The sequence below is a fragment of the Tyto alba genome, unplaced genomic scaffold (assembly GCF_018691265.1).
Source record: "Tyto alba isolate M040663 unplaced genomic scaffold, T.alba_DEE_v4.0 Super-Scaffold_13, whole genome shotgun sequence".
In the NCBI taxonomy this organism is placed as follows: Eukaryota; Metazoa; Chordata; class Aves; order Strigiformes; family Tytonidae; genus Tyto; species Tyto alba.
The window spans coordinates 16942705-16959653 of NW_024881275.1; the positions used below are offsets into that span (position 1 = coordinate 16942705).

At 52.4% G+C, this 16949-nt stretch overlaps 1 protein-coding gene across 1 annotated transcript in view; it reads right to left on the reverse strand.

Moving 5' to 3' along the window:
- Positions 1–16620, reverse strand: part of B4GALT1 (beta-1,4-galactosyltransferase 1) — a 28847-nt gene extending 12227 nt beyond the window's left edge. Inside the window, exons 1-2 of the mRNA XM_042787694.1 lie at positions 16213–16620; positions 3514–3749 (exon numbers count right to left, since the gene is read on the reverse strand). Coding sequence (XP_042643628.1) covers positions 3514–3749; positions 16213–16489 — 513 coding nt within the window. The 5' untranslated portion in view covers positions 16490–16620. The remainder of the gene's footprint in view (positions 1–3513; positions 3750–16212) is intronic.
- Between the last annotated feature and the right edge of the window lie 329 nt (positions 16621–16949).

The window sequence follows — 16949 nt, forward strand, 5'->3', positions numbered from 1 at the left end:
GCTCTGTGATTCCTTCTGCAGACAGCACAGCAGTGCAGAGGACCTGTGGCTGTATCACCTGGATCCTAAACTCACTGGGTCTCAGGGAGGTAATGGTGAGGATATGTGTTTCTGGGTGGCTAAGAGAGACCCATCACCTCCAACAGGAGGTTGCTAGCAAAGTCAGGGATCCATCAAGACAGCCTGAACCACACATACAGTGTCCACGTGAAAGTCCATGCTCCAGTGGACTTGAGCAGGTAGAAGCAGATTTCCAGGGCCACACAGAGACACCTGGAGACACCTTGCTGTTTCTCTGTCAGAGGGTGTTTTGAGGCCTCAGCACCATTACATCGGGCAGCAGGAGAGAGCAGCCCTGGGGGAAACTCGCCTTCCCCACCACTGTGGGGGTAAGCAGGAGCCCAGCACATTTCCCTCCTTTGTCCACATATGTGGGGGGTCCTGATACCCCCTGCAAAATAGGATGAATAAGTGCGATGCCCCAACCACTCTGCACTCACTCGCACACACACACACTCCGGAAAATTGCTACTGAGGACACTGCAGGCAATGCCAGGGGCCAGTGGAAAACAATTGAAAATTGCACGGTTTTCAGGGAATCTGCTAAGTCTCCCCTTTCCAAAACATCAGCCTGGCTGCAAGGGCATTTGCACAGTCTGAAATTCAGTGAGAAAACTCATGTTTGGGTTTTGCTGGGGGTAGAGTGCAGAGGGTGAAGCATAATACATATTTTCCATTGGCTCCTGTTATACACTGGATATTTTACAAACATTATCCCCCCTGACTTCAGCCAAATCCTATTCTGAGGCATTCAGGCACGCAAGAACAGCACGGTGGAGACACAACGGACTCGTGACGGAAACACATTGCGCTGAAAGGAAGAAGTTTGACATTACCAGTGCAGCAGTAGCAGGGCTCAGCGCTCCTCTTTCTTTCTATGAGATGCAGAGCACAGAAGAGCACGTAGGCAGCGTGTAAGAACCAGATCACACAGTAATTCTCGTTGCTTCAGTGATTGCTTTGATATAGACAGGATTAACAAGTAAAGGTAATATTTCCCCACTAGAAGGAAAAATAAAATAAAAAAAAAAAAAAAAAAAAGAGGGCAGATGCAAAGGGAAGGACAGACAAGAAAAAGAGAAAAGCAATTGTCAAGACAGCAGAGAAATAAGACTGTATTCCTACTGTACTTCTGGCAGAATTAATACATTTTCTGCAACTCTCTCTACTCAGTATTCCCACTCACCCTCAAGAGATGCATCTAGTGGGTTTACTACCACTGACCACTCTGCCTCTTCCAGACAGAGTTTGCGAGAGGCATGCAGAAGGAGTATGTTTATTTTACAAATCAAGTAAGATTACTTGCTAACCTATATCTGACTGCTGGATGTGTCCACGACATATATACCCTGTGTACTGCATGTCACTCCCACTCCAACTTTGCTCAAGAGATGAAGCTGAGAAAAACCCATTTGCTTCAGTAATTTCTGTGAGAGTTAAATTCAGAGCAGAGAGACAGCCCCACAGCCCTAGTGCTGGAGGACAGAACCAGAGAAGAGGAGGAGGCAGCAATGCAGGGCAGTGCAAGCCAGCATGCACCAATCGCAGCACCAGCAAGAACCCCAGCTGGGTTTTGGACACCGCCTGCCTTTACGGGTGCTGGCCCAGCTCCACGTGATGGGGCCCCTCGCTTTCCTTACCCTCGAACACCACTGATGGGGAAATAACAGCCCCAGTTGCACTGCTGCCTCTTTGCAACGGAGACAGCCACTCGCCCACGAGCAGTGCCCCCAGACCGTGGGTCCACGTCTCCCCCCAGCCTGCTGCAGAGCTGACGGGTTTGCTACGCTGGCCAGGAAAGCAGCAGCCCCCACCGCAGGACCACTGCTGGAAGCCACATCGCAACCTCGCTTCCGAGCCGCGCTCGGAAAAGGGGGGGCACGCTGCCCTGCCACCTTCACCCACCTGCACCCCAGTGACCAGTGGGGACCGTGGCTCAAGCAACCCTGCGGCACCAATAACTTGCACGGGCAAACACTGGACGTGCAAGGAAACGCGGCCTGAAGGACGAAGGGCTGGGGCTGGCCCCACGCTGCTGGACTGCAGCGGCACCAGCTGCTCTTGGCATTACGCAGGAAGAGTCTCCTTACAGGGCTTAATTTTAGGGCAGAGGGTGCCAGCCCGCATGCTGCAGAAACGCCTTGTGCCCTCAGCAACATGCCACCAGTCCGCAAGCACAGTCAGCCACAGACACTGGACATATTCACTGCTGTGCTTGGGAGTTACTTCTAATTCCCTACAAATCACTTTTTCCCAGATCGCTGGCACCCTGGAAATGAGCAAAGTAAGAGAAACAGTAGTAATGGAGTATTGGTTTTCTCTCTAGGAAAAGGTCTCCCTTTACGTTCAATTCTGTGGGGGAATTTATTGCTTGGGAGAGCATTTTAAATATTCATGGTGTCTGTTATTGCTCAAACACATCAGCTGACCTGCAAGTTTAAGGCATTATATTTAAAGAAGCATGCTATTTAATCTCAGTTTTCACAGAGCTGAGAAAACAGGACATAAATACATATCCAAGAGAGAAACTGCACTATGAGACCGTCCAGTGAGCAGATTCTGTAAGGGCTCTCAGAACTGCATCTGCCCTTTCACGCTGCACTCCTTGCAAATGCCTGCACATTGTAAACCTTTCCAAGTGTGAACATCACCCACTTATTAATTAAAACAGCTTGAAGTGAAACATGCCTTTTTGAAAAAAAAAAAAAAAAAAAAAAAAAAGAGACAGATCTAAGGCCATCAGATACCAGAAAAAAAACAAAACAAAACAACAAAAAAAAAACACCTACAAAACAAAACAATAAACCCCGCCCCTTGTCACTACTTTTTTTTTTTTTCTGTTCTATTCACCTGAAGACAGCCATTCACCTGCTCCATTGCCATAGCTTTGCTTTCTCCATACCAACACTTTGTGCGCTATAATTAACATAAACAGAAGTTGCTTGAGAATGTAAGTAAAATCCTACAGCTTTATAGCACACCAAATACCAGATTTGGCATTAATGCTACCTTGTCACCTTAAAGATCTCTGTATGCAGTTTCTGCAGGGGTTGGGAAGAAGGAACATTTGGAAAGAGGTATAAGATTGGGTTGTGCTATTAGGGATTTTTTCCCTCCTCATCAAGTGGTGTTTTTAAGCAGAGGCTTTTTAGAGTGAATCATTCCTGACTGGAAGAGGGGACCTCAGGTTTTCCATCAGAATCAAAGTAAAATTGGTCACATTCATTTTCACTTTTTTGGTGCTACAGCCTTTTTTAAAATTTTTTTTATTTGTTGTTGTTTGTTGTTTTTGTTTTTGTTTTTTTTTTTTAAACAAACAGAAAAAAAAAAGGCAACCTTGTCCCTGACTGCCAGCCCGCTGCTGTTCAGGATAAAGCAATCACTCCTCTGTTTTAGGGAGCACGGGCACTGTTATGAGAGAGGTATAAAAACCTCACGTCTTTAGCATCTTACCTGATTGATAACATATACTCCATAATCTAGTTGCTGCCTTTGGAGAATTGGATGTAGGTAATAGAGCCAGTACTTCAGGTGCTCCTCTCGGTTCCTGAATGGTATGATTATTGCTACTTTTTGAAGTGCTATACAATCCTTTGGAGCAAAACGACCTCCTGGTTTGACCTCGGGGTTGATTCTCGCCACTTCTTCCAGGTTCACAGGCTGGGAAAACTCCACACGTAGTGCACCAACTGGAAGAGAGGCACAGCACAAAGTGAGTTAGCACACACAATCTATTTCTCTGAACACACATCCTTTACACATGTTTTGTTTTTGTTTTGTTTTTTAAAAAGAGAGGCTTGGATCCAAACAAAATCCTGGTGGTGCAGAACCAGCTGTACCCAAAGCAACCACACGACACCATTCAGAGCAAACTTGCAAAAGCTGTAGCCTCTTGGTATCAGACCCCAACCAAGTCACTGATGCCAAATGAGACTTGAAAATCCTCCTATGTGTGTGGCAATCCAAGAACTGTGCTCCCACCAGCACGTGTCACAAAACCATCCTAGAGAAGTTGCCCTCTGTGCTCTCACCCACTTCGCACAGCACAGAGTCGAGCACTTCAAAAATAGTCTTGGTCTCCTACCAGCGTAATTACTTATGCCAAGGCTAGCCACATGCAAAGTGAACAAAACCCCCTTTCTTGTTTTTCTCTTATAGATACTTTCAGTGTTCTGTGGGCACGCCCATTGTTTAATAAAAGTCCCGTATCAGAGCGGCTGAAAAAAGTAATATCCAGATTTGCGTGCAGGTTGGCAATTCCTGTGCCTGGTTTCAAAAACAGCTGGTTTTGAAACTACCAAAATAACCTGTACCGAAGCTGGTGTGTGAAACTGAGAAGCCCCCGGGCAGCACAGAGAGGACGGCTGTCTCTGAGCTGCTCAAGGCTGAGCTCAGGGAAGGAGGGCAGTGACAGCCCGGGGCACTGACAGTGCTGATGAGACCCACTGTGCAAGACTTCACGAGTGCTCTCTGCTTGCCAGGGCTTCTCTGCTGGGCCAGGACGGCTCCCATACAGCTGTAAGTGGGTGCAGGGCGAAACACGGCATCGCTGACCACAGCCGCTTATCATCCAGGCTGCCCCTCCTGCAGTATTTGCTTCCAGCTGCTCCAGCCCTGATGAACAAACTTGCTGTAAAAACTGAACGAGAGTGGTAGCTGCCTGCCGTAGGACCTCTCTTGCTGCCATGTCCTGCTCCCAGCAACGGCAAGCTGATAAACTGGGCTTTGCACGCACGCTGGGCTCGCACTAAAAACTCTGCAGCAGATGGGGATGCTGAGGGCCCTACGCATAAAGCTGACAGTCTTCACCATCAACACTAGGCTGATGGTCACCCCGTAAAGGTTAGGCTGCTGTACACCCCCCCGCCCTCCATCTGGGCGCGAACACGCACGCGTGCATGCATTCACGCACTTGCACGCGTGTCTTAGAGCTACCGTCTCCTCTCTGCATTTGCTGCAGAGATCCATCCCCCTGCCCAGGCCCCTCCAAAGGCACACACAGCATGCACACTTCTGTGTGCGCATGCCAGTGGTGGGTACCCTGCACTTATGAACGGGCACCAGTGATGCTTAGAGGTCTAAAAAGCAGTGGCCATCACAATCAGCCTTATGCACACCCCAACATGTGACTGCTATAAAAGCAGAAATAACGTTCCAGGCTCATGGCTCATTCCCGGGTTATTTAGCTAGAAGAAGCTACTTCAGTTTGGTTGCGCTGCTCCACAAACCTGTGCTCACTCAGGCTGGAGAAAGCAAGAAGGAGACCAGCCATGTGGGCAGAGGTGCTCAATGTACCCCCGGAGGCAGTGAGGAAGCTTTGCTGCCTGATTCACTGCCTGAACAGCACAGGCAAGACCCTGCAGAAACCAGCATCACAGGTGGGACGTAAAAGGGATCTGCATTTTGCACAGGTTCGGTGGGCAAGTTTGCATGTTTCCCTCTCACGCAAGGAGAGGGCAGTCATTTCTCAGACTCCAGGCACTGGGATCCGTCTGCTCACGCTCTCAGCACTCCAGTAGTTCCCTGCTGCACCCACGGCGTGCCTGCCCGGTTCCCCACCCTCTCTGACCCACGGTGCAAGCTGGGTCCTGCGGATGCCTGCCCTGCGGCTGCACCGCCAGGGCTGAAGCCTCTCTGGTCAAAAAAGCAGCTTGCAGGGGGAGCTCGGAGGGCGCTCTGCAGCAGGAGGAAGAAGCAAGAATGGGAGGAACCGGGGCAGGAAGGAACATGCAGCGGGATGACCAGGACTGGGGCTCTGTGGGGGCAGGATCGGGGGGGCCCGGCACAGTGGGACAAGCAGAGGAGCAGGCGCCGGATCAGCGAGGCCAGCGGGGGTGGGGAGAGAGCGCATCATTCCCTCTGAATTTGGGTACTGCTTCCCTGCCCACGGTGGTGGGTGCTCTCCCTGAACAGCCGCTGGCATTGACCCACCTCCATGCCTGCTTCCCCCTGCCCATCCCTCCGCAACCCAGCGCCACCTCCATCAGGAGCCTGGCACTCACGGCCAGGACGATGCCACGCTTTGGTGCGTGTGAAACAGCAACGGGCGTTGCACTGGGCACGGCTCACCTAACGGGTCACGGCCAGCAGACGCGATTACGCTCAGGGCTCTGTGCCGGGGGACGTTATTTTCCTGCCCTGCTCGCACCCCGCCGCCAGCAGCGGGGCGGAAGCCGCACATCCCTTCGCGGGGCCCTGCCAGGACAGCCCCGCGCCCAGGCGCCCGGCGGCCGCCGTCCCACCACGCAAAACCCCTTCCTGCCGGGGCGAGCCGCGCTCTCCGCTCCCAGTCGCCACCCCTGAGAAACAACGGCGAGTCCCACCAGCCTAGGGGATGCTCTCTGGTTTAACGAACAAAGGTGCTTTCAGTGTCTCGAACCCACTCACACACAGCGTAAAGGGGGGGGGGGGGAGGAAACGAGAGTTTGCCATCTAGGCGAATTTACGGGGGGAAATCTCCCGCTGGCGGCTTGCGAGCTCCAGCTGGGGAAGGACAGCCACAAGCGTTTGGACGCTGCGAGCAGGGCTTTTTGCAGGCTGGCACCCGCCGGACCCCAGGGCCAAACAAGGACAGCTCATCCTGCCAGTGCTTGCTCTTGTTTGCCTTCAGGAGGCCGGAACGTCAGCAAGGAAAAGAGGGGAGAGGAAAACACATTCATGACAAAAAACAGCTGCAGAAGACAGAGATTTAACAATGTCAGAGTCCTGAAGGACACTAATGAGAAATGATGTGTACCGCTCCAACCTCTAGTTAATCAAATCAGTTTTAAGGGCAGCACACATTCTTGCAAATGCTGCCCCGAGGGACGCAGCCAACATGCAGGTCAGTGAGAAGGTACACCAGGCACTGGCACAGCAAGGCAGCCGCTTCTGACACAGGCGTGACACAAATCACCCTGTAAATACACTCACTGGTGTCAGGAAGAATATTAAAATGTAAGAAACTTAAATAGGCTGCTTTCAAATACAGAACAGTTAAAACAAACTCGACCCCATAAAGCCATGTAGCTGACAGAAAGCAACAGCAGCATACCACCCACTGCGAATCGATGCCTTCACTTCCCAAGCAGGATGAGGCTAAAGCCCAGTCTGCAAACACAGGCTTTCCAGCCAGTGACCAGAGTCACTGTTCCAGTTGCTAGTTTTAAATAATTTTGACCAAAATTTGACTGCCTGGACAGCAAGCAGCCCCAAGGCCATAGTCTCCCAAGGATGCTGACTCAGGTGATCTGCTGATGCCAAGAAAGCATGCGAAGTTTGCTGAGAGTGCTGTCCCACGGGCCAAAGTTGTATCCCTACTTGTGTTTACTAGGTAAATTTTCCAGCCCGATTCACTCCATCTCAGTATTTTCTGCTTCTGTTCAAAGTGACTGCCTGACCTAGGAACCACCATATACTGAGCCCCTGCTAAAAACAGGCAGGTATGACGGAGCTATGTGAACTTGCAACTCCAGCCATCCACATGGCCCCAGATTTGTAGGCAGACACTTTTTGGGTCCAGAGTTACAAAGCTCCAACAGAGCAGCTTCGTGAGCCTTCATCATATATTTTAGCAAAAGAAAACCTTGAAAACATGAATAAGCAACTGCCAGAAGCTTGCAAAAGACATAAACACATAGCATCATGTCCAAACACTTCAGAGATTGTAAGAGAAAGACACACAGTAAAAAAAATAAAAAAACTAAAAAAAAGTGAAACTGTCCCACCCCCCACCTCTGACGCTGAGGCATTTCTGCTCAAAGGGAAGGTGCACAGGAAAAGCCCTGTGCAGGCACAGCAGATGCCGGGGGCCATCGTAGAGCACACAAACAGGAAGCAGCTTCTCACACAAAGCAAAAGGTGAGGCTTGCAAAAAGCCAGAGGCAGCACAGTGCTCAAGCCTCAGGAACCCCGACCACAGCCCCAGCGATCTTCTCAAACCCCCCCCCCCCGGCGGCTTCTCAACGGCCATGCGTGCCACAGCAGCTAAACCTCTTGCCATGTGAGGCTGCCAGCACATGTCCTCCCCAGTGCTCATCCTACTGACCCAAACACACAAAAAGCCCAGAATCCACTCGGCCTCATGCTATAATAAACCTAGAGGCTGCTCCAGCCTCCCTGACCCACAGATACTACAAATGTTAGGAAAACTCAAGCAGCAATGCCCTACAGAGCCAGAACTGTATGCTTGTGTGCCCGGGGGGACTGCAAACGGGACGGCAACACGCTCCATCCAAGAAGGTGGTAGCAGGTGATACAACATGGGGCAGCAGCCACAAAGGGCAGCCCCAGGGTTTTGGATGGGATGGGGTGTGGGGGAACCCCTTCCCCAGGAGGGTGGTGCGGCCCCAGCAGCGGTAGATGGGAAGGAGGGCAGCTGGGCTCACGGGCACGTTTGGAGAGGTGATCCAGCAGACCGAATCGCCCTCCCAAGCACTTCACTGGGAAAAACAGCAAAATTCACCTGCACCCTCTAAGCTGGGTGCAAATCTCAGGTATTTAATTTAGTGAGAATGAAAGCAAAAGCACGTAGCATGGAGGTTGGAAAAAATCTCTCCCCAAATGGAGCAGAAAAGAACATTTCCATCACGCTGGCTGAGAGCCGGGCACTGCTTTCTAGCTGCCGAGCCACGTTCACACCCGGACTGCCATACTCAGACAAACCTCATGCGAAAGGAAAGCTGGAAAAGAGAAGCAGAACTCGCAGGAAGGAAAAAAACAACAACCTCTCTTCGCAGGGGCCCAACAGAAAAGGGGAGGGCTTGTCAGCCACACTAAGTTCACCCTGGCTGGGAAAAACAAACCAGCTCCACCCCAGAAAATGTGGGGGCAAGTCTCCCCACCCCAGGCTGTGGAGCAGGGGTCGCTCCAGCCCCCAGACCCAGGTGGCAGCTCCAGGGCAGGCAGGTATCTGCATCCCACGGCTTGGCGAAGCAAGCCTTTCCTATTAAAATCAGCTGAATTTCAGAGCTGTGCCAGCGCCTGAACAGGTGGTACCAGCCAGGCTTGACTTGGGGTTCAGCCCCGTGGTGGGGGTGATGGAACCAGTAGAAGGGATAGCCCCAGCACCCCTCGCCCAGCTGGATCCCCCGAGCAGCTCCCTGTCCTGGCATGCAACCCACTGGCCAAAACAGCCAAGGGGACAATTCTGTCTCCTTGCAAACTGTCTGGCAGCTGCTGCTCCTTGCTGCCTGCAGCCCTCACTCCACCATAAGCATTTAAAAAAACCCCAAACAAATCCTTGGGTCTGGCTAGAAATATCCCAGTGAGGGAAAAATACCCTTCCCAAGGACCAGGGTACATTTTCTTTGGCTGGTCTACACCTGCGAAGTCGCATCTCCTTACAGATGTCAGCTACACCGACACATGCTACACCAGCACATACCCTGTGTCTTGGGCAGGCTGACACAGAGTCTGGCATCTGCAGCTGTGAACCCCAAAGGGAAACAGGCTGAAAAAAATTAGGATGCATCACACGTGCTGGCAACACTGGGTCTGCATGATCAACTGAGCAACTACAGCCAGAGAAATAATTTCTTACTCCAACCCCAAACACTGCCGATTCCAACACAAGGTCTCACACTGGCACATGGCGTCTTTAAAAAAAAAAAAAAAAAACAACCAACAAACAAAAAACAATAAAAAGGACTGTCATTTCCACAAGAAGGTACTTCTGAGAGAGAAGCAAAGTCCTCATCAGTGGCTCAAATCCAGCACACACTCACTGAAGCAGCTTTGAACTGTCTCACTTTGAGCTGGGCAATCTGCATGCGATTAGCCTTTCTCGCTGCTGCAGTGAAATTAAATTCCAGGCCCTCAAACAGCAAACCCAAAACAAACAAACAGAGAGGCCTAGATCAGAAAAAGGCTGAGCTGTCCCACACCATGAGCCCCCCAGCCTACCGCAGGATGGGATGGGCAGAGAGGGGCTCTCCCGGGCTGCGTGGCATCCCAGGACTGAGTGGCTCTGCCAGGGGCAACCCCAAAAATCACAAGGCAGCCCCCAACCCTCTGCCCCATCCCATCCCGTCAGTGGCTGCACCTGGATCCCAGTGCTGCCTGGGGTCTGGGGCGCGCTCCCCAGATGGCACGGGCAAGCACCGGGTGCCAGGTGGAGTGGAGGTGCATGCATCTGGCTGAAACTCAGCCAGGGCTTGTCCACCCCCAAAAGCACGGGGTGCCACCGGTGGTGGAAACGCAGGAGGCAAGGACAGGAGCAGGGCCTTGCACGCCTGGGGAGATGGCTGCTGGAACCCCGCCACCCTTGAGCACAAAAGTTTGCGGAAACCTGTCCCATAAAGTCTTTACAGGGCTGTTCCCAGCTTCAAGCAAGAGTTGTTTGCAGGTAAGTGCCCTCAAAGCGAGTCTAGTGATACCTCAGCCTTGGGGACTGGTGGTAGCGGAGGTGACAAAAAGCAGCCCTCTTTCAGACAAACATGTGCAAGGGCTTGGGGACTGCCCCAAGCTCCTGAAGCTCAGCTGCAGCCGGGAGGCAGCTGGAAAAGCTGTTTGCTGTGCCCCAGTATCACACTGGCAGCCATGGCCACCACCTGCCTGCCTGGAGGCGCTAATCCATGGCTGGCTCATGGAGCACCTCTCCTTGCAGGCAGGGACTCTAGGCACTGCTTTGCACAAAGGAAAACACTGTCCTGGTGGGATTGGCTGAGCAGAGAGACCTTCTCCAGCCCAGAGAGACAGGGGCATGCTGGACACTGACCACTACTCCATCCACATGCCAGAAACCCCCAGGTCTTTGGCCCCACCACTGCAGCACTGCTGTGGACTGGCCAGCTCTGTCCCCAAAACCTCTACAACCAAAACCCCTCCTGCCCTGAGGAGAAGGGTGTGCGGGAGGGAGGGAGGGGAGCAGTAGTTGCAGGGTGCTGGGGTGGGGAGGAGGGTCCACCAAGGAGGAGAGGAGGTGAGCGGTGGAGTCCAGCAGCCCAGCACCCTGGGCTGGCTCGCGAGGCCACCAGACCCAGATACCTCCCTGCTGAGGACCATGCACCCCCATCACACTACTCTTTGAAAGGAGGGGGAGGCCCTCAACACAGCAGCAACGTCCTCCATCTGCTGAGTGAAGTCAGACTAAGGAGCTCCACACCAGAGCAAGAAAATCAAGAGCTTAACCAAATTCTCCGTCCAAGTGCAGTTTGGGAAGCTGCAAGCATCTGTCTCTTTCCAAACACAGACTTGGCCCAATTTCCAAAGAAACTAGCTGTTGCTTCAGATCAATGCTGGCAGAGAAACAAGCATGTTCTAAAACTCTAGATGCACGAGACGGAAAACTCTCCTTTTCTCCCCAGCACCTCCTGTCTGTTGTGCCGTGTCCCTGAAACAGCTGCTCTCCAGGAAGTCTTTCCAAGTTAGTTTGCAAGCCCAATTAATAGTCCTTGACCTTCACTTTGGCCAGGTAAGAGGATGCTACGGATGCTCTCACCACAGAGGCTGCTCCCTGCCTGCCAGGAAAGCCTGCACTTCAGAGGTACAGCGTTCTCCTGACCACACGGGTAGCTGCAGAGCTGTTGGCAGTGTTGCCAGGATCACGCATCTGCTCCCTGCCAAACATCTTAAACATATTCTTTGGAGAAGTTTAACACAGTTTCTCAACCTCTCTTTTGAGGCCAAGAAAGACTAACTTTGAACAAACTGGTCCACGTGCTAGCTTCCCCACCCCCAGCCCTATCCATCCTCTTCTGAGTTTCTGTTTTACTTTTTCGAAACAAGGCAGTGGAGGCACACAGCACAACCCTGGTTGTGGCCCTCAGCAGGGCAATGCCTGCAGCACGTGGGTTGGGATGGGAGGGAGCAGAGAGTGCGGCTGTTTCAGAAAGGTTCAAATAAAACATAAAAAAAAAAAAAAAAAGCAAAGCAGACAACAGCAAGTTCAGATGAGAGGAGAGGGAGATGCTGCATATAAATAAAATGCCTTCTCTGCCTCTTGGTATTATAAGGGACCCCACAGATTTAGAGGCCCCCAGTTTCTGGGGCAGAAACCTCCCACAGGGAGATGAGAGCCTATGACTGCAGGTGGGCAGCATGGCAGGAAGCAGACCTCAGTCATGCCAAACCTACCAAACCTCCCCAGCACGGCCACCACTGGAAATCTTCTTAAAAAATGGTATTTTCAGCACCTCTTTGGTTTCCACTCTCTTGCCTCAAATCACACTCTGCTAGGAATCTGCTAGTGTGAAAGCATTCGCTATGCTGCCCATGCAACATCCACACACACAGGGGCCTCAAACTGGTTTATTTGTGAGTTCACTGACTTCTCAAGCAGTACATAACCTCTAAGCACTTCTGTAATACAGGCAACTGAGCACCACCACCGATTTGACAGGCTACCTGTCTTCTCCGAACAAACCTCAGAGTATCAGAATACCCTCATCATTTGCTCTCAGCATCTACAGTTTAGAGCAACTGCTAGCACTGACTACACAGGCATCACAAGAGGTGCATCAATGAGAAAGCCAACGCCATAGTTCCTCCCCCCCTCCAACTGAGCAACAAAGGAACTTCTTTCTCTCAGTCCTCAGTTTTTTAAATATGCCTTGCTAACAGTGGGAAGCTTCAGTTTCTATCCAGGACTCTTGGCATTTCGAAGAAACAGTTGTTTTTGTTGCATGCCCATGATCTCTCAGCATACAGCCATTTGGAAACTGTATTCCTTTTTAAACATCAGTGAAAATGAGTACATCTCTAGTGGCTTGTGCTTTGGACATCTGACTGGTTCACGTATTAACCTAGACTTTTTTGTTTTGTCAATATCCCTCTAATTATTAGGGTTTGGGGTTGTCAGTTTTCTAAACTTAAACCTGGGGGTGAAAAGCTACTGAGCCAGACAGACACTTGACTGCAACGTGTTTAGTGCACTTGGGTCACCTTTGCCGTAAGCTGCACAGGAGGCTGAGGTAAGAACACATCTCTTTGGTCTGACATCCCTTACCCGCCGCACCTGCTATCTAAACGGAGATCAAAAATGGCTAAGCAGGCAGCTGTATTCTAAAATAAACTCCATAAACAACACATGCTCTCAATCAAGCAGAACTTGGAAAATTACATCCCTGAAACACTGATAAGCCTGTCCCTGAGATTCTGTTTTGCAGACTTCTGGCATCAAAAGATAAGCGTTGTTTTAAGATTCTGGAGAGAGATCTTGCTATCAAAGAACCTGCTACTTTCCACACTCCTAAAAACAGCTGGCACATAACTATGCCATCACCAAAACACAAAGACTTTATGGAAAAAGTAGAAGAAAAGCATTTTGACTGTTTCAAAAGCACTTAGGCCAACATATGTACTACTTCTACAGAGCAACCTTTTAACTTTTTGTTTGTTTAAAAACAAAAAAAGCCAATACTGTTCTATAGCTCCTAGAGAATGTAACAGTTTGGGGAATGGACATCTACAGGACATACCTGGATTTAATTGGTTTTGGGTTTCTCAGATGCTGAAATATTCGCTGCAGCAAGTGGGCTCTGTTTCTCAATACCCCATTTAAAACACTCATTGGCACACATCTCTAAACTGGAGCATAAATCCAAAATGCTTATATTACCTTGTATTAGAAAATTTCATAGCTGTTAAGGACTTTGAATTAAAAGCTGAATTATAGTATTATTTACCCAGCCCTGATTTATGCTTTTAAATTATAAATAATGGCAAGTGAACCATAAAAGCATTTTAAATTTGGCAGCTTCTTGTAGAGATTAAACCTCATTCAGTTAATACCTTTGCTGCAGAGTCAGACAGCAGGGATTGTAAACTACTCTAAATATTGCTAGACAGAAAATTCCGGGCCTCTGAAATGAGTACCTGGCTATTTGACCATTCAAAAATCCGGACCAGCTCAGTCACACATATCCTGCATGATTCATCACATGCTTCCCAACGACTGGGAGGGGGGGGGAGGGCAGGGAACAAACAAACAAAAAAAAAAACCACAAGGAGGATGTGGTGCATTTCAATAAATTTAGGTATACATTGAGGGAACAGGGCAGCTGGAGCTACTTGTTCCTATCAGAGCACTTTTCCATGGCCTTGGGAAGGTGAAGGGTCCTTGCTGGTTCCTGCCTGATATGTTCATACCAGTAAGGAGGTTTGTGCACAAAAATAAAGAGCTTTTTTGAATTCTAGGTGGGTAAGTTAAGTGTCAGAAATGCCTGTGGAGTGTACACCTTTCCATCCCCCACACTGGCCTTAGAGATACATGAGATGATGATCAGAGCAGGCTCAGCTGTGACCAACATCTGAGGCACCACAGGATTGTTTTACAAATGCTGTTTGCTACCAAAACGTGAAAAGAGCAGGAGAAAATAAATACCCATCAGGTTTCTCACCTACATGCTGGCTACAGATCTGGAAGCAGTGACGGTGCCAGCCTGCACCTGACTGCACCCTGCCACAAGTTCTGAAGGTAACTCAGCTAGAAACCGTTTGCCTACTGCATTATAAAAACCTACTTTCTATGCAGCCCTCTGCTCTCTGAGCACCTGTCACCACTACCAAGAGCCTCCCTTGGCAGGTTCAGCAAATTGCACTGAGGATGCTACAAAGAACAACATTTTACAGTATTTTGATCGATTCTTCAGTGACTAATTCTGATAGTGCTTTGAATCTTGGGGACACCAAGAGCGTTTCTCTAAACCGGGCATTTCAAAAGCACACGACTCACTCCTGAGAGGATCGGGGTAAGTGGTGACCATTTAAAGCAAAGACATATTCATAAAGGGCTCCCACATCCACTCTGTAAGGTCAGGCCTGCACAGCCACTTTCAACTTAAAGTGAGCTAGGAAAAAAAAAAAAAAAAAGTGAAAAAAGATACGAATCAAATACAACAACAAAAAAGCATAGCTCAGTTCCTTTTGGTGACCTCAAAACCACCTTCCTAAAATAACAAACCAGTCATCTGTTATTCAGATGCATTGATCCATAAACAGCTGACCAGTGAGCACAGAGAGAAACCATGAATTTCTGTGTCGGTTTCGTAAATTGAAAACCACTTTTGAGAAGGTAGCTTCTCAAAAGTCTCTCCCCCCGTCGTGATCTCTGGTAATAAAGGTGCCAGTGCTAGTGTGGCACACTGATGAAGAGGGAGACGATCCCCAGGCTCCAGGGCCCAAATAGCCTGTGACCCGGCCACTATCAACTGGGATGCCAGCAGGTTATGGTTATGAACTCTACCTACACCGTAAGAGGGTCTGCTCCAGGAGGAGCAGATACAAACGGCAGTTTGGGCGAGAGCCTTGTAAGGGGACGAAAAAAAATCTGGAATTCGCCTCGCCTCTGCCTTGTGACAAAGCCAGTGGATCAAAACAGCTACAGGTGATCAGTGCAAAAAATTAGACCACCAGCAGGCTGCAACGGCACCAACAGCCTGCCAGCCCCTCAGCACCCAAGCAGTCCTGGGAAAGGCCCGTGGGGAGCACAGATCCAGCGCAGATAAAACACACGCCAGGCTGCCACGTATCAGTATACTGCATCACAGGACCAAATACGTGGGAAGCGCCGCTGGGATGCATAACAACTGTATTCATGACCCTGCCTCGCAGCACTTTTTAAAGCTAATGTCGCTCATCGAGCAGGTCCCCCCCCCCCCCGCACACAAAAGGCTGCGAGAGCCTGCACAGCACAAACAGCCCGCCCGACCCTTCCCGTGAAATTGCGCAACGGGAGTATTTTGGGTAGAGTTCCCAGAGGAAATTACCCAACCTCTCCGGCAACCAGAAAGAAACCTAGCCGGACGGGGAGGGCGCGCTGCCCGACAGCGCTGGGGCTCCGCTCGCCGCCGCCTTCCTTGCGAGAGCATCCGCGCCTCGGCCCCGTCCCCCCCGCCCCCCCAAACCCCGGCTCCCCGGGGATTCTCCCACAATCCCCCTCCGCCGGGCGCTGCGAGGCTGCGCCGGCCGGCCGGCGGCACGCGTGGGCAGCCGCGCGGCTGTCACACCCCGCGGGGACAGACACCTACGAGGAGGGGCGCGAGGAACCACCGACCCTCCCCAAGCGCGGCGGCGGGCGCTGCCGTCGGGGCGGGAGCGGCGGCCCCCCGCCGGTGCCCGCGGCCCCCACCGCACCCCCCCGGTAGCCCTCGCGGAGCGGACGGCGGCGGGAAGAGGGGGGGAAGCGGAGCCCCTCTTCTAACCGCCCCGAACTTCCGACGGGGCGGCACTCACCGAGCAGCGGGGAGGGCTCGGGGCAGGGTCCCGGCGGCGGCGGCGAGGCGGGCGGGGGCCGGGGCCGGGCGGCGGCGGGCGGCGGCGGGCGGGAGAGCGGCAGCGAGAGGTTGGCGGGCGGCGGGCGGCGCGGCGGCGGCTCGGGGCTGCCCGGCGGCCCCAGGGCGCTGCCCGCCAGGTAGTAGAGCAGCGTGGCCGAGAGGTGGAGGGCGCAGAAAGCGACGAGGAGGCGGCAGGCCCGCTGCAGCGAGGTGCCGGGCAGCGACTGCTCCTTCATGCCGGTGCGCTGGCGGGGAGCGCCGCCCGCCCCGCACCGCGCCGCCGACGAGGGACGGGGACGGGGCGGGGGGAGACGGCGGCTCCGCCCCCCGGGGGGGGCGGCCCCCCGCCCAGCGCTCCTCCCGCAGCCTGCCGCCACCGCGGGGACCACCGGACGGACCAACCCCCCCCCGCCACTCCGGCATCCCGTCGCGGCGTCTCGCCCCCTCCCTGGCATCCCGCACGTCGTCCCCGGCCATTCCACCCCCTCCTCCGCGGCATCCCGGCCCCCCCCCCCCCCTTTCCCCAGCGTCCCGGCCCGCCCCCCCGGAATCCCGCCCCTTTCCCCGGCATCCCGCCCCGGCATCCCCCCCCCCTCCGTCAGCCCGCTACTCAGCCCGCCGACATCCCGCCCCCTCCGGCATCCCCCCCACGCTGCACCCCGCTCTCCGGCCCCTAGGCATCGCGCCCCTCCCGGC